Source organism: Ictalurus punctatus, chromosome 8, assembly GCF_001660625.3.
Source record: "Ictalurus punctatus breed USDA103 chromosome 8, Coco_2.0, whole genome shotgun sequence".
Taxonomy (NCBI): domain Eukaryota; kingdom Metazoa; phylum Chordata; class Actinopteri; order Siluriformes; family Ictaluridae; genus Ictalurus; species Ictalurus punctatus.
Window position 1 is genome coordinate 12061912 of NC_030423.2, and position 25318 is coordinate 12087229.

Below are 25318 nucleotides of genomic sequence, written 5' to 3' on the forward strand. Positions count from 1 at the left end.
ACCTTGGCCACATGTCTACCACGGCGTCCAGCTCCAACGATGTGGGAGGAGTAAGGGCGAACCACCGCAGGCAGTGTGTTGTCTCCTTGGAGGCACACACATACATTTCCGCTTGGCCGAATCTCCATATGGACTCCACTATTTGTGGATGGAGCCTCCAATCCAGGAGCCTCAGTCACTGTCTCAGCAGGATGTCTGTCCCCACATTCTGGTTGCCCGGAATGTACATTTGCACTCATTGACAAAAACTTTCTCTCCACCCAGAGAAGAATTAGTTGTGCCTGCGTGAACAGGGGGCGCAAACATAACCCTCCCTGGTGGCTGATATACTAGACCACTGCTATATTGTCTGTCACAACTAACACATGGTGACCTCTCAACTAAGGAAGAAAGAATTTCAGTGCTAGGAATAGGGCCTGCATTTCTAGGTGATTTATATGCCACTCTAATTGAGGGCCACTCCAGAGACTGTGAGCTGGACGGCCATCTAAGTCCATACCCCAGCTTGAGAGGAAGGTGTCTGTCATTACAGTTTTGCGATAAGGAGATGCTCCTAGAGTTTGACCCAATGCTAGTAACCGTGATGAGCTCACCTCTGAACCAGGGGGTCGAGCTCTGAACTGAACCTGGTAACCCTTTTCTATGGTGGACAGAACCCATGGAGACACATTTGGCAGTAGTTTTTTTTTTTTTTTTCCACTTTTCCACATTCTGTTGGAGGGAAAGCATCAGACTTTAATTACCCTGTGACAGCTCGCTGACCTGAGAAGATGACATTTGCTAGGGTGGGGGCCCTACAGTCATACTGGGGGCTAACTGTCCTGACAACCTAATGTCCCCTGATACCTCCTGCTGTGGCCCCTCAGGACCTCTCCTTCTTTGCCTGCTAGGCATTAATGATCATTCTTAGTCTACTAGTAGACTGCAACTGTGGCCACTTAGTCCCCCTGGCTTTCCACGGGGGCAGGTGGGCCACTGTTGTGCCTCCCTTGCATTAGTGAGAGGTTGAGCTGTAGGTGCCTCTCTGTGGGTTATAAATATGGCTGGTATATGGTTTTCCCCGGAAGCACGATATTTCATCATGCAATTCTGGGGGAAAAAGGGGAGTTTTCTGCTGTGTGAGGGAGATTTATTTTTACTGGGGAGTAAGTGTTCATTCAGCCTGCTATGAGCCACTCCCTCTTCCCTGGGCTTTTTATTTATTTTTTATTTATTAGTATTATTTATTTCTTTTCAACAGCCCTAATGATTACTTCAAGCAGCTTTTTATGTGATTGAGAGCTATTTTTGGTGCACTGGCTCCCCCTCTGGCTCCTTGGAGTCAAACGAGATGGAGAAGAGAGTGAGCTGAGAGGGGAGCTGCCTAATTGTGAAGCATTTATAATGCTTTTGGTTAAACTGTTTTCCCTTCAACTAGAGCTTAGAGTATAGTTAGCCAATGTTGGGTGAGTAGATTGTCCTGTATATTTGCTAATACAGCCCCAGGTCAGTGATGCATGGCATGCTTGATCAGGCAGTCACAGTAAGACCTAACCTGCTGACCTGCTAAAACATAAGCTCTTGTTGACAGCTTTTGCTGTTTCATCTGGTACTCACTCAAACCAACTAAGATCTACCCAAGATCTTAGAAGTTACAGCATTACACTGCAGTTGGAGTAAACACTCCTGTTCCCATCAGTTTTCCAATATGCTTATATCATAAAAAAACTCCCATTTGTCAAGTAGTAAGCCATTAATATTTAATAATAATTAAGAATTACACATAAACTGACAGCAAACCCTGGGCAAGGTAATGTAAAAGAGCAGCTGACCTTTCAAAGGTTTGGGCAGGAAATGTGCGGCAGGCTTGTTCTTCTTTACATGGTTGCCCTTCATGATTTCGCCTTCTTTGTTCAGGCCCAGGTACCAGCCCCTGCCTGACTGCTGCTGTCTGTATATCATGGAGGAATATGTCACATAGTAGTTCTCGAACACTGATTCTTTAAATTTGCACTCAGGTGTGAAATGTTCCTGCAGAAGAAGAGAGAGTAGAAAAGGAGAGAGTAGAAGAGGAGAGAGAAGAGTGGGCGTGAGGGCCTTCAACTAACTTCAAACAGGAGTTTGAAATCACATTTTTTAGTTCACCAGGTGAGATAGAGGGCTTCTCGTTCAAGGAAGAGGCATAGTATAGCAACTCAGAGGCATAAAATATGCATGTAGATGCACATACATGTTGGCACGCATACATTTAGCTGACATGATTTCACCCTCTTTGTGAAAGATTGATGCTATTTTGGTTAACATTACTTTTTTGCTCTCCTTCACTTTTGGATTCCCTTCATATTACTTCTTGCTCTTACTTTTCCACTCTTTCTGAAAAATAACATCTCCAGTGTCTTGTAGCATTTTATTTTGTAGGATTTTATAACCAACATCTTCATTGCTAACTGTCTTCCTAAAAGAATCAATCCCCTCCATGGAATTGTGAAAATAGGTAGCACTACCTTAACAAACATAGCTTTGTTGAACCTGCACAACCACAGTTCCTCATTAGCACACAGCTTCCTGTCCAACAATATTGATCTAATGCCGAATCACTTCTGCACTGAGAAACAGCCAGTCTAAGAAAAGAGAATGTTGATATCATATAGAGAGAAAAACTCTGCACTTTATTACCTCATATCCTCTCATTTACTTTTACTCACTAAAGCTTACCTGTCAGGAAATGCAGGAGCAAGTGGATGCACATGCAGAATAAAGTTTACTAAAAAAAAAAAAAATAAACACTAGAAATACCAGAAACTTGATCTATGAATATAAGGCATAAACATGACAACGAGCAGAGAGACAAAAGCAAGCCAGCACGAGAGGTGCAAAACACAACTTAAATACAAGTGCTGATTAACCAAAACATGTGAACAGGTGCAAGTGTTCATGTGACGTACTCCTGTGGCGCGCAATGGTTACTGGGATATGTAATCAAGTCCCATCTGTATAACAGAGCTAAAGGGAGGAGAGGACATTCTTTGCGAGGCAATAGGGGGAATGCCATTCTCTGAAGCAAGAGGGGGGAGTGATATCCTTTGCGGTGCAAGAGCGGGGACTGACACATGCTGCATAACAGAGGGAAGGAACGTCCTCAGCGGAGCAGGGAGGTAGAACAAAATCCTCAGTGAAGCAGGAAGTTGGAGCAACATCCGAGGCTGAGCATGAAAGCAGAGCACCGACCACAGTGTAGAAGGAGGCACAGTGACGTCCTCCATGGAGTGAGAAGGCAGAGTGACATACGAAGTGGAGCTTGGCATAGTGATGTCTGAGGTGGAGCAAGTAGGTAAAGCGGCACTCTCAGCTGAACATGGAGGTCAGAGCAATGTCCTCGGCCGAACAGTGAGGCAGAGCTACATCCTCACCAAAACAGAGAAGCTGAGTGACATCCTCAGTCGAGCAGGAGACTGAGCGACGTTTTCCTTCGAACCGGTAGGCTGAGAAAAATCTGCAGTAGGGGAGGGAGGGAGGGTGGGGAAAGGTCTTTTGCATGGCCTCCAGCCATGCCTCTGTAGCCCTGACCCAAGATAACTTTCCATCCTGTTCTATTCTCTGGTGCTCTCTCTCCAGAATAGCTTCTTTGGTGGCCAAAAATTTTGCTGAATCCATTTTAGGTGGTCTTGTTGTCTGTCAGTGAATGCAGGAGGAGGCGGATGCAAGTGCAGAACAAAGTTTAATACAAAAACAAAAACAAATAACAAACACTAGATATACCAGAAATTTAAGCTATGAATACAAGGCATAAGCAAAACAACGAAACGAGAGTTGAGAGAGAGACAAGACAGCGTGAGAGGTGCAAAACCTAACTTAAATATAAATGCTTATTAACCAATCTATGTGAAACAGGTACAAGTGTTCATGTGACGTGCTCCTGGGGTGCGCAGTGGTTGCTGGGATATGTAGTCAAGTCCCAGCTACATGACAGAGCCCCCCTCCTAACATGCAACTCCTGACATATGGGACACAGTCTGTAGGGAGTCTGGGAAAGTCATGAACAGAGTTCATGTGCATACACAGGTGCTTATGTCCACAAAGTTTCTCAAAAGAAACAACCTTAGCATTGCAAGAAGAAAGCTCAATGTTCTTCAGTCAGCGAGGTGGAACGATTTCTTCTGCATGGCTAAGCGATGGTGCGATGTCCAGGGTGAAGCACAGGCACCTGATAACAACCAATACGAAGCCTGATGAGAAATGGATCACAAGGTGGAGCCAGAGAGTAGAGCGACATCCTCCAAGAAGCCAAAGGGGGAAGCGATTTCCTTTGCAGAGCCAAAGGAAGGAGCGATATTATTTCCGAGGCTGGGGGGGTGGGCGCTGCTCTCAGCAAAGCAAGAGGGGGAGTGAAACACAGCACATAACAGAGGGAAGGAATGACTTCCTCAGTGGAGCAGGAAGGTGGAGCGACGTCCAAAGCTGAGCATGAAGGCAGAGTGACATACAAAGAGGAGCCTGGCATAATGATGTCTGGAGCAGCGCAGAGAGGTAACGCCGCACCCTCAGCTTAACAGGGAAGCTGAATGACATCCTCAGTCGATCAGGGAGGCTGAACGATGTTCTCAGTTGAACCAGCAAGCTGAGAGAATTCCGCAGTAGGGGAGGGATGGTGTGGAAAGATCTTACTTGTGGCCTCCAACCATACCTCTGTAACCCTGATCCAAGATCCCTTCCCAACCTGTTCCATTCTCTGGTGCTCTCTCTCTAGATTGGCTTCTTGGGTGGCAAAAATTTCTGCTGCATCCATTTTATCAGTCTTGCTTTCTGTCAGGGAATGCAAGAGGAGGTAGATGCAAATGCAGAATAAAAGTTTAATAAAAATAAACCAAATAACATACTAGAAATACCAGAAATGTAAAGCTATGAATACAAAAGGCATAAGCAATATAACAAAATGAGAGCAAAGAGAGACAAAAGCAAGACAGCATAAGAGGTGCAAAACCTAATTTAAATACAAGTGCTGATTAACCGAAAGATGTGAAACAAGTGCAACTGTTCATGTGACATGTTCCTGTGGAGCACAATGGTTGCTGGGATATGTAGTCAAGTCCCGGCTACATAACATTACCAAAGACAAACCAAACCAAAGCAACATTCTGTATTCAGATATTAGTTGGATGCCCATTCTACTGCCATCCAACCTTGCAATTATTTTCACATCTTAAAATGTTCCAGGAGCTGCATCTCACAGGATCAGTGTTTTCCACCCACCAATTTTGTCACTGTGCACTGACACAAATGTATATGTTGTGGGGGGATCTGAATTCATATGAAAGATACAAAATGTACACGCTAATTATTCTTCCATTTAACATATTAGGCAAATTAGGTATTTTTTAAATTAATTTAATTCAGTTCTTCTCATTTGTGAACAGTTTTCATAAGAAAATAGTAACATAGGTGAGAAGGAACTGTAGAATGATGGTGATAGAGATATACAAAGAGTTAGTGTGATTAAATAGTTTGCAGCAGCACTATGAAAGGACATCATCAGCAAACAATAATGTAGTAGATAAATACATACAAAGAAACAATAATTACAGTAGATAAATATATAAATAGATAAAGTAAATGTGTGCATTTACTGTAGAGAATGTGCTTAAGGATCATAATGCATGCATTATGAATGGCTGTAAAGTACTGTATACTACCAGTCAATTTGAGTGTCCCTCTAAGTGGAACGTATTGAGACTGATTAATGAGATTGGAGAAAAAGCTGTTCATGTATTTTGTGGTCTTGTCTCTAATTGCCCTGTTATTGTTTCCAAGAAGTGATGGCTTGAACGATATAATAGCCAAATTGAATGAGATCAGCAGTGATTATGCCAGTGCTACTGGAGTGTGGGTGGTTGATTATTTTCTCTGCTCATACTCTGGATGCAAGTGTATTTCGACCAGTCATCTTCCTTCTTTTTACTTTAAAACCTCTTACTGGTTTTTCAGTTTTTAAGAACCATTTGAGCAGAGTTAGAATTTAGAGAATTGATGGGATGTAAATTCAGGAAGTGATGGGATGTAATTGGCATAGGATTTAATTTGGATATACTATGTTTGGCCCATCTGAGGATGACTGTGTCTTAGTGATTCCACTACTGCAGTCAAATTTTGAAAATCCATTGAACACAAAAGGCCAACACAAAGATGTGGCAGACCTTTTGAGATAGGTGCCAACCTTTGAATTTTCTATGGAATAAAAACTGAGCATTAATCTGTTGAAGCTATGATGAAATTATTAAACAGCAGTATCTGCGGATTCATATACAGTATACATTATGTGCCTAGGCAGTTGGTGCACTACCTATATATCTACTGTACATATATCTGCATCGTGTACAGATGTGTGAGCTGTCAACAAAAAGTGGGAAGTCTAGCATAAGTCTTAGTCTTGTGGTAGAACAAGTTTCTCATATGCTATTACTATAGAAGTAGGATATTGTGATTAGTACTTAGTCAGGTCTTTGTTCATTTAGGCCAGGGATCTTGGAGTTAGCATACAGAGCCAGAAACTATACAGAAATTCAATAACTTGGATAGATGCCTGGGAAGAGTTGTGATCTTTGCAGTGGCTTTGAAAGCTTTCCTGTTTTTTAACACTTTTTTTCTAACTACAGTGTTGGAAAACCTAATGCTATGTTGGTTCACTTACTATGTGATACATCACATACTGTAGATGCAAAGTGCTCTTTTATTGTAGTGTTCATGCACCCATAATGCTCTGTACATTGAGGCTTGTTTACAGTAGATTTCTGCATTGAAGCAAGTTTCTGTATCTGCTTCAGAAAGTAATTTGTGCTTGTCTAGTGTCTATGTTATAGACCACTAGAGGAAGCAAGCATACTTGCCAAAGAGGAAGCAAGCATACTTGCAAGTTTTTTGTTACATTAAAAAATATATATATTTTATGCCCCCTAGAGGACATGTTAAGTTATGTGCAACTTTTGGCAGCTATGTCACCGCCTACGTGAAACAGCCTCATGTTCACAGACTCACAGACATTAAATTATCTCTAAACATCCTTGATTGAAAGTGATCCTTCATTGCATCTCCTTAAGATGCTCATCTCTGGGAGCCCCTATTTCTGTCATGTCACTGGCATTGTATTGACAAGTGTTTCAATACCAGGTGTCAAGAGTACAGGCTGTTTCAAATTATTCACACATACGAGCCGAGCACCCACATACCCTGACAGGAACACAGCTGTGGACATTTTGCCTTGCCAGAGACAGGCTTGTCAGATCTACACTGTGCTGGAAAATCCACAGGATTGCCTTGGACAGTATGAAGGGACACTGATAGGGAGAGGATGACATTAGCAGTAGCTGTCCTTTAGAGGTAATCTGCTGCATGAAAATGGTGTGCAGATTAAGAGGGACACATGTAAATATCACAGGCCAAATGCAGAGGTTCACCAATAACAGTTGTTTTTTTCTGTTCTTCAGTACTAATGTGAAGTCCATATAATTCAGTAATACTGTTTCAGAAAATACCAAACTATGACAGTCTAAATATTCCTTTAGACAAAAATCACCCTTTAATATTACACTTTAAACATACTAGAGTACAGTCACAATTCTACTCACTATATTTTTGAGTGACTAAGAATTACACATACAGTACTAGAATTTGGAGAAAGTAGAGTCGGCTCTGCTTTGTTTTTGTACTGGTGCTGATTCTATCTGCATGCATAATTGTATCAGCAGCTGCAGTCACGCTGCTTAGAGCTTTGCAACCAGGGAAATCCTGCATTGCCCTTCCCCTCATTCATTCTGTCTGGTTACTGGGCTTCCCTAACGTCATGGCTGAGAAAAAATGAGGGTTTGTGTATTTGAGAAAGAGGTTATATGACTGCAGGGAGAAGTGTGGTGTGCTGTAAGGGTGGTCTTAAGATAGGAACAATGCATTTTCAATTGTCTCAATTTCCATAATGTCTCCATCCCTTAATTTTCACAAATGGTGCTTAATACCTTTAGTATCTCAACCTTAGCCATTTTCCCCCAGCAGAACTCCCTTCTTGTTCCTCAATATCTTTTTCAATACCACACCCGCATTCAATTTCTCTGTGTTCTGTTCACCACTTCCACCATTCCACCTACATCACCATTCCCCATTCTTCACTTGCTCTATCTCATTTCTTTCTTCTACCCTCCCCCTCTTTCTCTCCAACACTCCTGTTCTCCAGTTTCCATCCAATTGAATAGTGAAAGCTGACAGAATCTATTCCACTCAGGAGCTGTACCTCTTGGTTCCCTCTGGCACTGCTGAAAGGCATCTCCATTTTGATCATTTACCACTCATACTAATTCTTCCTTCCACATAACCCTGTCTTTGGATACACATTGTCTGGACAGACAGGCAGGCAGACACACACATGAATGCACACAAACACACACGCACACAGAAAACATGAAAAACAATCCAGTGACTTTGAAATTCAGCCCCAGCAATGGCCAGTATTTTAAAGCTTTAGGGCTCAGTGCTTTCAACAATATAGCCAGATCTGATGATCTCAGAGATATCACAGTGCAGTGTATTATAAACCAGGAGTGCTGCCAATAGTCTACAAACAGCTTCCTATATCTCTTTTTATGGTACAAACAAAATCTACCTTAATCGCTATATAAATTATCCATATCTGCATACATATTGTCCAGAAACCATCATATATGTGTATCATATATAATGCATCAAAGATAAATGTCCCCACCCCTGAATTGAATTTCTTTGTAAAATGCTGGGCAATTATATTTAATTTCATTAAATAAATCAAACCACTTACTTATACCTGTCAGAGGAGCAAACACATTAATATAGCAACACAAACCTGTAGTTCCCTTAGCTTGTACATGTTTTCTCTAGTCCTATATCTGCCTAAGGCGATGATATTGAGCTGTGCTAATTGGACTCACTTTCACAGAAAGATATGCTGGTGGGTGTAGAGCTGCACATCCACGTACACAAAACACAAACGCACAGAGAGAAGGGTGCTGCATAGAGAGCATGCCTAGCTCTATAGGGGAGGGCAGTAACTGTAAAGAAAGAGCAAAAGAAAGCTAAAAGGGGATCAGAATCATTTTTAATTGATTATCTCTCTCCCACTTGTTGTCACACTGATAGTTGAACACATTTGCATTGGGTACATTCTGACTCACCCACACATGTACTCTATCTGTTTCTCTTTCAATCTGTCTCATGATTTTTTCAGGCTTTTCCTCTCCTTTTCACACATGCAAACACATTTGTGCACAGAGGCTGTATACAGAGAAAAGTATACAGGCATACTGCACACTTAGATGTGAGGATTTAAAGTGTTTGCTGGTGGGCTTCAGCTCAGACTATTGGCACACTTCATGAAACTGAATTTCATTCAGTACATTTGAGTCTATGATAGTTTATTTCAAAACAGTGTTTTTTTTTTTTTTTTAGATGGTCTTGACTAATTCCCACCCACTGGACTGCTCTCGCATATCATTCAACAGCACCAACCGGAAAGGGTGAAGGCTAATATGCTTTCTTCAAGACATGTGAAACCAGCCATACACATATTTTTGAACTGCTGCTCATGCTGCATCTCATGGCAGCTTAACACCCTCAGAGGAAATCGCTATCTGTTGTCTTCCACATATATGTGCTCACAGACATCCACAATTGTCTAGTACTGCTGTGATTGACAGGGAAGAGAGTATGCCATCCCTCACACCTAGAGATCACAGCCAAGTTTGCTCTCATCATTGGAATTCAAACTCATAATCTCCAGAGGATAGGGTGAATGCTTTCTGTTGCACCACTCAAGAAGCCCTCAGCAGAGTATTTTTTGAGCATCTTATTTTTTTTGCAAAAAAACAAAACAAAAAACAACTGTTTTCAAAACTATACTCTCAATGACTATGTTTACATGGACAGCAGTAATTTAATTATTGACCTTATTCTGAATAAGACAATATTGTGATTAAAGTGTTTACATGAGTCGCGTTTAGAATATTCCTTTCATGTTCCTGTTTTACATGTTATAGAACATAGATCGATTAACAGCACACATCATTACATCCCCACGCCACGCCGTCGACGTTCCCTCCATAATTTCACGTATCGACATACAGTTCGTCTTCGTTATGGTACCGTATACAGTTTGGGGTGTTTCCTTTTAAATTTCACAAAAGCTTCAAGTGCAGTTAATTTAGTCGGTCAGTTTAGTCGGATTAAGGTAATCAATAATCACTGTTTATGTGATAATTTCTTAATCGGGTTAATATCGGATTATTGTTGTCCATGGAAACGTACTGTATTTTGTACTGTCTAAAATGCTGGTATGCTTGTGGACTACATTTTTAAGCTCCTTTCATAATATGTTTGTGGACTGTCCTCTTCAGTTTAAATTTCAGTTTTCAAATCTAGAGATTCATTGCTAAATGGCCACTGCTTAACACTGGTTGTTTTTTGGCAAAATGTTGGCTATTGAAGAGTGAAAAATATTTCTGGAGTTTAATCTGAGCTCCACACACACACACACACACACACACACACACACACACTCACACACACTCACAAAGTAAGTGTGAGCAACCCAGAAATCACTCCATTAGCCATGCTAGTGTGAGGCTTCATTGTAGCAGAATAAGAAATAAGAAGGCAGAACAGACTCACAGAAAACACACACACTGCAGACCATTTTCTACCTCTCAAACCATTTGAAAGCTCTCCATCCATTGAGCACCTGATCATCTCAGACCTATATCAGAGGGTTAAACAAAACTCCACAATCCACAATAATTCATTTTCAATCGACATTCAACAACAATGTATTATAGTTCTTACTCATTGGCACTATCAGATAACTACTTGCAAAATTACAATGAAGGAACAGGACACAGTAGATGCTGAACAGTACTTTAAATGCAAATAAGGGTGAGCTTGTTCTATATATTCCCTGAGGATGATGAACAGAAACTGGACAAACTTTCTAATCCTTGTGTGTATCTTCACCCCTCATTGTGTTGTTTAAATAATAATATAAAGCATAAATACCTATATAATTGTCCAATTCAGTTGCTTGCTACACAGCTGTCAGGTAAATACAGCCTGTCTGTACCTAACACAGGGTTGTCCTGGTGTAGCATAATGTTGCAGATGAGGAGATTAGAGTGTCTATATTCGATTTAATGAGCATGTCTGCACATACAATTTATTCACCCACACTGCGGCTCACATCATTAAAAAGCACAAGGACTGGTGGTGTTAAGTATTGTGTGTGTGCATGTGTATTTTATTCAATTTCTGTTAGCTCATTTGTGTAGTACTGATCTTTGTAGGTGCTTTGTATAGATGCTTTGTTATCATTTATTGCAATCTGGTCACATGCCTTTTCACAAAATTCAGAGACAAGTTACAATACACTGCATAGCATATAGCAGAAATAGCATCAAAGAATCATGAAGCATCTGCAGCTCCATTAAAGTGTGTTATTGAGTTTGTATGAGATGCACTAGTGCTATAATTAGATCAGTGTAAGGAGTCTTCACTCCTGTTTCCTTATACGGTAAAAACGCAAGCTGGTTATACTCCACTGCGTTTCAATCTCATCCACCTCATCACTCTGATGATTTATCATATGGAGGGTATTTATTAAATGTAGGAGAAGAGGGAAATAATAATGTGTGTATGTGGTAAGGAATAAGCCACTGCAGTAAACAGCAGCCACTTCGAGATCTTTTCTTAGAAACTCTTTCTGTGCTTCAGTCCTGTTAGAATCATGGCTTGCTGTCATTTTCTCAAGGTACGCCCACCACAGATGCATAGACGGAGGAAGTTCTTTCCAGTATGCAGGCAGCTGATTGTACTATTTATGCCTGAGAATGTTTTAATCAGGCATGCAACGGTCACAAACTTATTCCTGGTGGTCTTTGTTATTTAAAAAGTCCTTCATCTTTTTATTGACAGTCAGCAAACATAGAGATGCATGGCAATCATTTTCAGTCATAGGAGAAATCGAGAGTGTGTGTAGGTCTTCATGAAAATGTGGTGCATGTTTGCATCACCATAGCAACTAGTGCAAGTGCCAGAGAGCCAACTTTTGCGCTGTTCAAAGTGTGTTTAAGATATTCATGTCTCTGTTTACTACTCCCTCCCTCTTGTTTCTCAGAAGTGGTGGTTCTCAGAAGCCAACCATAAACCAGGCTTCAGAGGAATCAAACAAAAAACATGGACAGACATATAAACACTCACCTCCACAACTGGAAAAGTGCTGTGTGTCATCTACATAAATACCACCAAGATATAATGCATTCATATGACTGATGCTTAAAGGATTTGAGGTTGTTATGCAGTGCATCCATATTCTGATTCACAAGCCCAGCTGTACAGTCTTCAGTACTGACTGGCAGACATATGGAGTGAAGGAGTAATCAGGAGAACATGCATCTTTTTTTTCTCTTTTTTACAGCGATGTAAATGCGTAAGTGAAGTAAGAGAGGGAGGAGTGTTTATAAGAGTCAGTGTGCATGTACACGGGTGTCACCACATTTGACATTTGCAGAATAATTTATGTAACCACACAGGACTGATGAATGTTTTCAATGCAGATATACCGTATGCGTATGTATGTTTGTTTTGTGTGCACATTTGTGTCTGTTAACAGGAGGCTAAACTATATCACCTAAAATGTCATTGGTGTGCATGCTGTCTGATGTTTTTTAATTTTATTGTATACACAAGGAAGATCACCCTGCATTACTTGCCTGTTGTGCACCTACCATACGCTACTAATACATGCCTCTTGTTTAAGAGGCTGGTGCTACTTACTGATGTGTACAGGTAGCCTTCACTGTTCATGGCCAGGTACAGTTTGGTCTGGACACCCTGGATGGCTACTACTCGCAGACCCACTGGGATGAGGTTGAACATAGCTATACAAGAGACAGAGAGACAGAGGCATTAACTAATTTACATAAAGAACGATTAAAAATAGCACACTTCCAACAGTACAGTCTGTGTCCATGTAGCTCTCAGTACAGAAGTGTTCAGGAGGCTGTAACACATAAACAGCCTGAGTAATTATCAAGTGCTGACATCCATATTGACATTCAGCTCATGGAAGGCTACATGCCCACTCATATAAACAGTAAACAAGATATTTTACCAAATGTTTCTCCGCATCATATTCCCACGAGTTTGTGTACAGTACAGTGGTACAGGTCTGTTCATCAAATCTTTCCGGTTCATTTAATCTGCATTGATTATGTACAGAGGACAGCAAAAATTTAACATATCCTTTGGTCAACAACAAAAGCAAAAAGATATTTGGTTTCACAGATGTTACTGTATAATCACAATTAGAAATATACATAAAAATAATGTAATAATAAACAAACATTCTCTAATAACTTTATAACCCTTTATCACCCTTTATAATTCTCTCCAACATTTTTGGTGTCCTACTTCTTAACACAACCCACACACATACTTCCTTACATATCTGTTCTAACTCTACCAGATTGTTTGCCAAGTTTTGACTTTTTTTGTGACATCTGTTATACCGTAACACTGCCATGTGTCATATAGCGAGTCATGGCAAAAGTCCTTTTCAAAATACTTTTCTGTTGATTTTGACTTCATGTTGTAGTTGAACATAACCTTTTTTTTTCTTTTTTTTTTTTTAAAGAAGTTGGAATTGTTGATGTGTTATGTGTTATTGCAGGTGCCTGCAACATGTGATGTGCCCACGAAATCTGTCCAAAATTATTTTCTTCCTTTTTATTCAAATATATTTCTTATAACCCTAGTAAAATAACTGCTTTATCGCATTTAAATATAATTTAATACACTTTATATTTGGCAAAGTGTTTTGTAAACATACTGAACTCAGATCCTAACAAGTATAGTTGTGCTCATCAATTTACACACCCCTTGCAGAATCTGCAAAATGTTAATAATTTAAAAACATTCAAATAAAAGGGATCACCGAACATCAAAACAGTCAGTGATCATCCAGGAAACACACAGTATTAAGAATCAAGGGTATGCAAACTTTTGAACTGGTTCCTTTGTGTAAATTCAGTTATTATTGTGTCTTGTGAACTGTTAAAGGCCACTTGAGTAAACACTTTCAACTATAAAAATGTATTATATTTAATATTTCGTTTTTAGAGTTATTGTACATGTTTCAATTTAAATTGAGCCTAATATGTGAATAACTGAATTATGTTCTTAAATTTCTACTGAAGGGGTCCATGGAAAATATTGTCCACTTAAGAGGGTCCCCCTGCTTGAGTGAGACTTCAATATCAAAATATTAATATAAAAATAAAAACAACTAAAATGAACTATTATTTGCGATGACGGTGTACCTTTTTAACTGCCCCTTTAAAACAATATTATTCAGAGCCAACTTGTAGGTAAGGCTAATCCTTAGTACTTCAGTATGTAATAGCACTGTCCCACCAACAAGCCACAGTGATGAAGCAGCTAATTAAACCAAATTGATGCAGTCTGACAAGACATCAGCAGAAGAGATGAACAAAGCCAAGGCAATCAGGATTAGAAATAGGCCTAACGTAAGACCAAGCAGAAAACAGCTGCTCCACAGAAAATGGGAGCCAAATGTTATGCTGGTTTCAGTTACAGTACAGGATACATTTACAGTACATTTCCATCCATCCATTTTCCATACTGATAATCCTACACAGGCTCACTGGGAGTGGGCAGCCTATCCCAGGGAACTCGGGGTACAAGGAAGGAGAAACTCTGGACGGGGTGCTCTATGTGTGTCCAGGGCACAATCACACACATATTCACACACTCCGGACAATTTGGAAAATGCCAATCAGACTCATGAGTGGGGGAGGGAACCGGAGTACCTGGAGGAAGCCCCTGGAGCATGGGAAGAACATGCAAGTGCAGCACACACAGAGAGGAGGTGGGATTTGAGCCCCCAAACCCAGAGGTGTGAAGCAAACCTTTTAATGACTATGCCATCGTGACCATGAGCCCTGCTGGAGCTCTGCCTGCCTGGAATCACTGAAACTGCCAAACTGCCTTGCACCTTTGTCTGTCTCCCTTGCCATTAGCCAAAAAGCTAACAATCTCTCCCTTTCACACCGTCTCCATGTGCCAGGGGGGAAAGTAGAGCAGCCAGCTACCCAAGGCTGTGCTGGCATGCAGAGAACATTCAACGACTGACATCAGCTTCTGAGAAATAAGAACACATTACCATGTGTGCCTAATATGGATTATATAACATTCTAACCTATGAGCTTTATATAACAGAAATAACATCTTTGCTCTGGTCTCATGTGCCATTTATTGTTTCTCCTTGAACTCTCAAAAACCACCACAGCACAATAGTTAATGTATTCATGATTGAAAACATTGTTCACAGTAAGATGTACTGTATGACATGAGCTAAACTTAAATAATAATAAAAAAAATAGAGTGAAACTATTTGAAAGAAAACATATGAAAGCATTTTATAATTTATATGCTTTACTTTGTCTTCTTTTTCGGCTTCTTCTTCGTCGGTAAGACAGTTTTGTACTTGAGCGCCATCAAGTCATACTTTTATGTAACCTCAGCAGCTCCGGGCACGTGAACAAAACCTCATTGGTCGGCGGAAGTTTTTGAAGCGGCACACCAAAAAAAATAAACCTTTAAAAAAATTTGACGCTTTGACGTTACGTATTTCACGCCTGGGTGTGAACACTCTCATTGACAGCCATTGGGGTATTAAACGGACCGTTTTCCCGCTGTGGAAATTGTCCCGGTGTGAACGGGCCTTAACCCTAACTATATTTTCTTGGCACAAGCTTTTATATTACATATACTATGTACATGTATATTGTAGTACTGTACACAACATATTTTGTAATATTTGGTGAATTTCTCCTAACATTCTGACAGCTGTCAACAAAAATATTTTTTCTATTTGCTTGTCAGTAATTTATGTTAATTCAGAAATGTCTGCTCTTACACTAGCATTCAGGCATTCTGGACAAGGATGAAGCTTTGGAGAGAACAGTGATGGGACTGGTGGTTTTGAATGATGAATTTCATCTCATTTCTGCTCACTTTTTTTTTTTTTTTTTAAATAAAGTTCAACAATGCACTAATCAAGTTAAGGATAAAGCGGATAATTTTAGATTAATTACAAATAAATAGCCTTTTTCAGGACCACACCCATCGGTTCATCTTTTAAGTCTCCTCTCTGTAGCAGCAGTTCATGTTGGGTTGCACCCGGCATTTATTTCCCCATAGCTTTCATCAGAGAGATGAACAGCACTGGTTAATATTTGATGCGGAGCGATGACTTCAGCAGTGCTGCTCTTACACACTGTGGCTGCATGCAGCAGTTCTACCCAGGCTACTGTTGGGGCAATTGGGTGGAGCTCTTCCCCCTTTTCAGCCTCAACCTGCTTCACTAATCCCACATCAAGAGCCTGTCTCAGCTGTGCTGAGCTCCACCTGCAGAGATCACTCATCTGTCTGGCCTGCCCTTTAGAGAGGCGAATCTCCCTGGACTGGGGAAGGGGGAGACATTCTCAAAAATGAATGAGCTATACAGGGTGTGGTTGTTTCATAGCAGCAGTTTCTAGCTAGCACTGACTGCTCTCATTCTGAATTACTTATACATTTACAGCATTTGGCAGGCAATCTTATCCAGAGCAACTTACAGAAGTGCTTTATAGTATCCATCAAACACATGCAAGTACAAACAAATCAGAGTCTAAGAATATTATCAAGCTGGAAACCCAGGTAAAAGGGGGTTAGTACTATGAGTTAGCACAGCAACAAAATCAGTACAAGTCAAGGTTTTTTATTTTAATACAAAAATATAAAATACGACATGCAATAAACCTCACACACATACACACCAAAGAGACGCAGGTGTATCTCTTTCTGGAGGGATTGCCATGGCTTTGCTTGTGGGGGATTTAGAAGAGAGAGTCAATTACCTGCAGCTAATAGAGCACCTGAGCACAAATTCAGCAGGATCTCCAAAGAGCAAGTAGAAAAGAAAACCGCCACATGCTTCCTCCTGTACTTCAGAAAAGCATCTACACAGAAACAGCTAAGGGATATGACACACTAGTCCTATATCTCCCACACTATATTTGAATAAATCAGAACTGGACTGATTTCAAAATCTATAATAGCCCCACCACACATGATTACAAATAATGTTAAGTCTAGAACCCTTCCCTTTTGGCACTATCCCCGTCTTTTTCAGATACACCAATCAGTCATAACATTAAAAGCACTGACAGGTGACATGAATAACATTGATTATCTCGTTACAATGGCACCTGTCAAGGGGTGAGATATATTAGGCAGCAAGTCAACAGTTGGAGCAGGAAAAATGGGCAAGCGTAAGGATTTGATCGACTTTGAAAAGGACCAAATTGTGATGGCTAGATGACTGTATCAGAGCATCTCCAAAATAGCTAATATTTATCAAAACTGGTCCAAGGAAGGTCAACTGGTGAACCGACAACAGGGTAATGGGTGCACAAAGCTCAATGATGTGTGTGGGGAGCAAAGACTAGCCCATCTGATCCGATCAAACAGAAAAGCTACTGTAGCACAAAATACTGAAAAAGTTAATGCTGACTATGGTAGATAAATGAATCAATTAGAGAAAGGCATTGGAACACAAAGTGTATCACGGCTTCTTGCGTATGGGGCTGCATAGCCACAGACCAGTCAGAATGCCCATGCTGACCCCTGTCCACTGACGAAAGCGCCTACATTGGGCACGTCAGCATCAGAAATGGACCGTGGGGCAATACAAGTGTATGGCCTGGTCTGATGAATCACCTTTTCAAAAGATGGCACCAGTATGCACTATGAGAACAGGGCAAGCCAGCGGAGGCAGTGTGATGCTCTGGGTAATGTTCTGCTGGGAAACCTTGCATCCTGGCATTCATGTGGATTTTACTTTGACACATGCCACCTACTGCAGCTAAACATTGTTGCAGACGAAGTACACCCCTTCATGGCAACGGTATTCCCTAATAGCAGTGGCCTCTATTAGAAAGATAATGCGCTTTGCCACACTGCAAAAATTGTTCAGAAATAATTTGAGGAGCATGACAAAGAGTTCAAGGTGTTGATTTGACGTCCAAATTCCACAAACTGCAATCCGATCCAGCATCTGTGGGATGTTCTGAAAAACAAGTCCGATCCATGGTGACCCCACCTCGCAACTTACAGGACTTAAAGGATCTGCTGCTAATATATTGGTGCCAGATGCCACAGCACACCTTCAGAGGTCTTGTGGAGTCCATGCCTCAAACAGTCAGAGCTGTTTTGGCAGAAAAGGGGGACCAACACAATTATTTAGCAGGTGGTTTGAATGTTATGGCTGATCAGTGTATATGACCTCTAACAACAGAGATAAGATAGATGTAGAAACCAACATTACAAATGGTGAAAAATACAAGTTGGAGGGTTCCTCTGAGGGAACACTTAAATATTGAATCAGACAGGGTTCCAATTTGACTACCAAAGTAACCAAAGAACCTCTGACGTCCCCTTTTACAAATATACAGTACATTTAGACAATAAATTAACTTCAAACACACTGTATTTTGTATAGTGCATATTTTAGTCATGTTTTATCTTCTGTTGTGCGTGTTGTTAATTTTTATTTATTTATTTATTTATTTACAGTTCCCTCACAAAGTATTGGAGCAGCAAGGCCAATTCTATTGTTTTTGCTATACATTGAAGACATTTCTGAAGATCAAAAGATGAATGAGACAATAGACCAGAATTTCAACTTTCATTTCCTCATAGTTACATCTATATGTGTTAAACAACTTAGAACATGGCACCTTTTGTTTGAACCTACCCATTTTTTCGGGTGATCAAAAATAATGTAACCTATGAACGATAGGTGTCACTGGCTTCATGCAGTTATTGCCAGCAAGATATATGCAACCAAATAAAAAGTGTTTTATACTTTTTGCTCATATAAAAAATTGGGTGGTTAGCCACCAAAGGTGCCATGTTTTAAGTTGTTTAATACATCTAGATGTAAATATCAGGAAATGAAAGCTTAAATTCTGACCCATCTTTTCATATTCACCTTGGGATCTCAAACCAAAATGTCCGCAATGTACGGCGAAAACAATAGAATTGGCCTTGCTGTTCCAATACTTTCAAAGACGATGGTGTTATTTATTTATTTGTTTCTTTGTTTGTTTATTTATGTCACTTTGTTAGTAAACGTTAATTAGGGACAGACCTTTTAACATATGAGAGCACAAACTGACATCAGAAAAGGTGAAAAAGACAAGTTAACACTAATTGGATTTCAGATTAACAGAAGGAAAGGCCTCTAGTCCAGACACATTGATTGGAAATCGAATTAAGTTCTCAGTAGAAAGAAACATAATGCAATAAAGCAGACAAACATGGCATTTAGTGACCAAGATGAGTGTTTGCTCTACTCCAAACACAAATCTAGTCAGAGCTAAGGATGGAAACAGCTGACTTTCAGGAAGATTTCTTTTCACTCTTTATGTTCATTCAACATTCACTGGTTCAACTCATATAACCCTGGTTTTACCTATTCTGATGAAATAGATTGCTGGAGACCATGAATAAGATGTAATTGGCACTATGTACAAATATAGGATTGCTTATTCATAAATGCAATGTATTGTACAAACTAACAGGATTATTTAACTGAAAATCACTCATTTTAGCTGAAAATGAATTTGAAATGCTTTCTTAAAATACAAGCCCAATTCCAAAAAAGTTGGGATGCTGTGTAAAATGTAAATATATGTAAATAAAAACAGAATGCAATGATTTGCAAATGTCATAAACCCATATGTTATTCATAATAGAACATAGAAAACAGACAAATGTTTAAACTGAGGAAATGTACCATTTTAAGAAAAAAATAAGGTCATTTTGAATTTGATGGCCGCAACACGTCTCAAAAAAGTTGGGACGGGGGCAACAAAAGGTAGCAAGTAAACAAAAGTAAGTGTTACTAAAAAGAAACAGCTGGAGGAACATTTTGCAACTAATTAGGTTAATGGCCAACAGGTCAGTTACATGATTGGGTATAAAAAGAGTATCTTAGAGAGGCAGAGTCTCTCAGAAATAAAGCTGGCATGGAATCTGGATAGAAGAATATCCTGCTCTAAAACCTGCATATACTTTTCAGAATTGATGGTGCCTTTCCAGATGTGCAAGCTACCCATTCCATAGCCACTAATGCACTCCCATACCATCACAGATGCAGGCTTTTGAACTGAGTGCTGATAAAAATCCGGATGGTCCCTCTCCTCTTTAGTCCTTTAGTTTAGAGTAGTGGTTCGCAAAGTAGGGGTCACAAGATAGCATGATTTCCATAAATCAAATAATATTTTAAAACGATTAGAAATAGTATATTTTAGCCATAATTCTAACAAAAGATACAATAGTAATTAAATAAAAAAATAAAACCATGCAAATAAAATTTTCCTTGTCCCCTCATGACCTCGGAGGTAATTAGACAGATTAATGACATATTAGCATCAGTATCAGTTGCAGCAGGTCAATTTATGAAACAGCTCAAGAACAATATGACTGGATAAAATCACCATTCACTGTGACAAGGGCAAATTATCTGACATCCGACTTGGAGGATGCCCTCTTTGAACTGTCAAGCGACCGAACATTAAAGACAGCATTTAATTCCAAGACACTGGCTGAGTTTGGGATTTCAGTTAAGAGGGAATACCCACAGTTATCCAAGGCCGCTATGGATGTACTGATGCCGTTTGGCACTACCTACTTGTGCGAAAAGACTTTCTCAGCACTCACGTACCTTAAAAATAAATACATATTGCGATTGAGCATAGAGGATGATCTCTGAGTGGCGGTCTCCAAAATTAAACCAAGAATTTACTTGCTGTGTTGCAAGCATTGTGCACACCCATCTCATTAGGTGAGGTTAACACTGAAATGAAAGTAATGTCTAAATTAGGCTACTTTTAAATAATATTATGGTTGTTAGGCTATTGTGTTCTGTTGTGTTGTTGTCATTATGCTGTTTGGGTAAGCCCATTACATTTGTATACTTTAACCACCTCTGAGGATAGTGGTGGGGAGTTGCGAGTCACTGGCACCGTAATTTTGGGGCTTGTGGGCTGAAAAGCTTTAGAGGATGTGGCGTCCATGGTTTCCAAAAAAAATTAAATATTTCGATTCGTCTGACCACAGAACAGTTTTCCGCTTTGTCTCAGTCCATTTTAAATGAGCTTCGGCCTAGAGATGTTGGCAGCGTTTCTGGATCATGTTCACATATGGCTTCTTCTTTGCATGATGGAGCTTTAACCAGCATTTGTGGATTGGCACGATGAACTGTGTTCACAGACAATGAGTTCTGGAGGTGTTTCTGAGCCCATGCAGTGACTTCCTTTACAGAATCATGACTGTTTTTAATGCAGTGCCGCCTGAGGGCCCAAAGATCACGGGCATGCAATATTGATTTTCACCCTTGTCCCATATGCACAGAGATTTCTCAAGATTCTCAGAACCTTTTGATGAGATTATGTACTGTAGATGATGAGATATTCATAGTCTTCGCAATTTTACGTTGAGGAACATTATTCTGAAATTGTTCCACAATTTGTAGACACAGTTTTTTGCAGATTGTTGAACCACTACCCATCTTTACTTCTGAAAGACTCTGCCTCTCTAAGATACTCTTTTTATACCCAATCATCTTACTGACCTGTTGCCAATTTACCTCCAGCTGTTTCTTTTTAGTAACATTTACTTTTCCAGCCTTTTGTTGCCCCAGTTTTGCAACCGTCAAGTTCAAAATTACCTTATTTTCCTTAAAATGGTACATTTTTTCAGTTTAAACATTTGATGTTTTCTATGTTCTGTTTTGAATAACATTTCACACAGCGTCCCAACTTTTTTGGAATCGCCATTGTAGAAATTCTTCTCAGAAAATGACTGGACCATTTTTAAAACCATCAGTAATACACTTGCATTTCTTTCAGTGTTACTTCATCAAAAAACTTATTTAATACCTGTAAAAAAAAAAACAAAACAATAAAATTGATATACACTGATGATTGCTAGCTGAAGTATATATATATATTATCCAACTAGAAATAGATGCTAGTGCATCCTATAGCACACTAGTCAGTTAGCTTACTAGCTACAGTCTGTACTCTAGCAGGCTGTGTATACTGGTTGTCAAGCATTAATGTTAAACAAAAATGATAGTATTTTCTAAATAGTATATTCACATTTGTTCTTGGAATCATCAACCTTGTCAGGGTGAGACCTTTTAAATGGTATTAACCCTAAGACCAGTCTTGTGGGCTAGGTGAATTCACCTTTAGTCATCAAATCAGACACCCAAAGGAACCAGCTTCCTGTAATGTATACTGATTTGTATCATACTTGGAAGCATCAACTCGGTTAATGTTAGCTGCCATTAGGAGGCTTTTTATGTGCTCTTTAGTTTTATAACCAGCTTTGGAGGCCAGACGCTTTTACATTCATGCTTGAAACAGATACTGCAATGAACAAGCTTCTTGTAAGGCACACATCATCTAAAATGGTCTTTGGCTTGCCGATCAGACTGTCGGTGTGCTTGCATTTCTGATCAAGCATAGAAGAATTTCCCTTAACTTAATTTCATTGAAATGTATTTCAGCATCTATCTTAAATGTTAAATGTAGTAATTACATTATCATGATTAACTAATTAACCAGTTAACTCAAGCAGTGCCAGGTGACTAACATTAGTGACTAACATTAAAAAGAGAGCTAACTACCAATCTTGCTGTGAGCCAGTTAAGTAATATAGCAAAGCGCTAGAACACAGAAACCTATTAACAGTTACCTAATATTTAAATGTTTCTGGTTCTTTTACTGATGAATGTTTAACTATTTTTACATGGCTATAGTTTATTTGTTTTCTAAGAACATTTTACAAAATAGATGCCTGCCAGCAGCTTTGTCAAGGTTTTTTTTTTAAAAAAAATTATGGCCCAGTCAGATTGGCTTTCATTGTATTTTCAGAGGTGATACAAAGCCATATGGTTGGCATTGATCTTTAGTGATGGCTTGCAGTCCCAAATGGCCAACTTGCAGTAATTACTTGTGCATGCCCCTGAGATCCACAAGGGTCGTGGCTGTTCTTTTTCTTGTTTTGGGGTTTGAAATGGTGTTGATATGTGTCCTCTGTGCCCGGATTTCTCATCTGCAGTCCTGGAGTCCCACTGCCACATAGAGTTTCAAGTGTTGGGAGCAGGAAAAAGTAAGAACTCCGTTGGGTGAGCCCTCCAGTACTGAATTTAAGGATCCATGCTCTATGTTTATAGCCTGCATTAATATATTCTTCCATTAACCAAAACCTTTTCTGATATTCACAAGGACCTATTATAGCAGATATGATTAAACAGTGGAGAGCCACATGATGGATGTGACATCAAAACTAACTTTATAGAATAATATATTCAAATGTGTTTAGAAGTGGCTTTTGTCATTAATTGTACTTATCATTAAGCACCATTAATCTTGCATCTATAAAACAGGTGACTAAATAGAGCATGTTTTATTAACTAATTTAATCTATAGGTTACATCCTTTGATATGCAACTACAGTACAGCATAGACACATCCAATTTTGCCACGTCATTCATATTTGTCAGTGTGATCTTCTGTTTTGGTGAAGGGACTAATCCAAAAATATTTGGGCATTGTTATTGAACAAGTGATTGTTATTTTATCTGTATACCACAGGATATCAGAGTTGAAATTAAATAACAAATAGTGCAGACTTTCAGCTTTAATCTGAGACCAGTTTATAAAGAACCAAAAGTAATCGGACAAACTAACATAGTCATAAATACAAATTTTAATACTTAGTTGCAAATCCTACAGTCAATAACACCAGACGCTGGGTTTCTTCCCTGGTGATGCTCTGGCAGGCCTCTTCTGCAGCTGAATTTGGTTCCCGCTTGTCCTGCTTGGTGCCTTTCGCATGCTCAATTGTAGTCAGGTCAGCTGAGTGACTTGGCCACAAAAAAATCTTGGGTTGCTTTAGAAGTATGCTTTGGGTCACTGTCCATTTGCACTGTGAAGCACCCTCCAATGAGCAGTTCTTATCCTTCTCTATACTCTGCTCTTCCCATAATTCTGGTTCAAGTTCTAATTCCATAGGATGTTGTTGGAACACTAATTTTGAGATTTACCAATGGTTTACATCTTGTGGTAAACCTTCTTTATTTACAGCAGTAATGTTTTCTCTGGATTGTTCATATCGACACAGATATGCCTACTTCCTGGAAGGTGATCTTAATCTGGCCAACTGTTTTGAAGGGTTTTTTCATTACCAGGACACCTGTAAATAATCCTTTTCTGGACCTTTATGTGTTTTTTTTTTTTTGGCTTGATCTTTTTGATGAGTTTGCTTTGGTTTTTCAGCTTAACGATGGCTCGCTTCACTACTAGTGACTGCTCATTAGACTTCATATGGAGAGTTAACAGCAACAAATTGCAAATGCAAATGTCACACTTGAAAACACCTCTATTCATCTCCTCATTTGTACTTGAAATAATTAGGGAATAACACACGCCTGGGCATGGGACAGCTGAGCAGCCAATTATCCAATTACATTTCGTCCCTTAAAAAGTGGGGACTGCATATAGAAAGTGCTGTAATTCCTACAATGTTTAATTGATTTAGTTGTAGATAGCATCAAATTAAAGCTGAAAGTATGCACTTCAAATTCAACTCCTATATACTGTGGTAGACAGCTAAAATACCCAATAATTTGTCAATGTCCAAATATTTATGGACTTGGACAATGATGAAATGAACTTTCTAACATTGTTATTATTCAAACTAGTCGATCACAATGAGATTTCAAAGTCATTCAGTTTTGCATCACGAGACATAACTGCAATGACTAATAATAATAATAATAATAATAATAATAATAATAATAATAAAAATCGATTATCCAGAACAAACATTAAATGTTTAAGAATAAGGGTTGTATGTCAGCAAAGAAGGTCGTATATTATGTAATATACTACTTTTCAGACAAAAAAAATAAATAAATACTGGCTCTCGGGGATTATAGAACCTAGAAGCAAGTGTGAAAGTCAAAGTCTCCAGAAGAACTGTGGCAGGTTCTCCAAAGTGCTTAGAAAAACTTACCAGCCATCATTCTGAATGTTCAGAAAACTGTATGTATAAACTGTAATATGTACCTGAGAATACTGACATATTTAAGGCAAAGGTTCGTCACACCAAATATAGACGCATGTAGAAAATGTGTCAT

At 39.4% G+C, this 25318-nt stretch overlaps 1 protein-coding gene across 5 annotated transcripts in view; it reads right to left on the bottom strand.

The window, feature by feature from the left end:
* Nucleotides 1-25318, bottom strand: part of fgf13a (fibroblast growth factor 13a) — a 134811-nt gene that overhangs the window by 3345 nt on the left and 106148 nt on the right. For all 5 annotated transcript variants that reach the window (XM_017473344.3, XM_017473346.3, XM_017473343.3 and 2 more), the window contains 2 exons: nucleotides 12814-12917; nucleotides 1812-2010 (listed from right to left, as the gene is read on the bottom strand). In XM_017473344.3, coding sequence (XP_017328833.1) covers nucleotides 1812-2010; nucleotides 12814-12917 — 303 coding nt within the window. The remainder of the gene's footprint in view (nucleotides 1-1811; nucleotides 2011-12813; nucleotides 12918-25318) is intronic.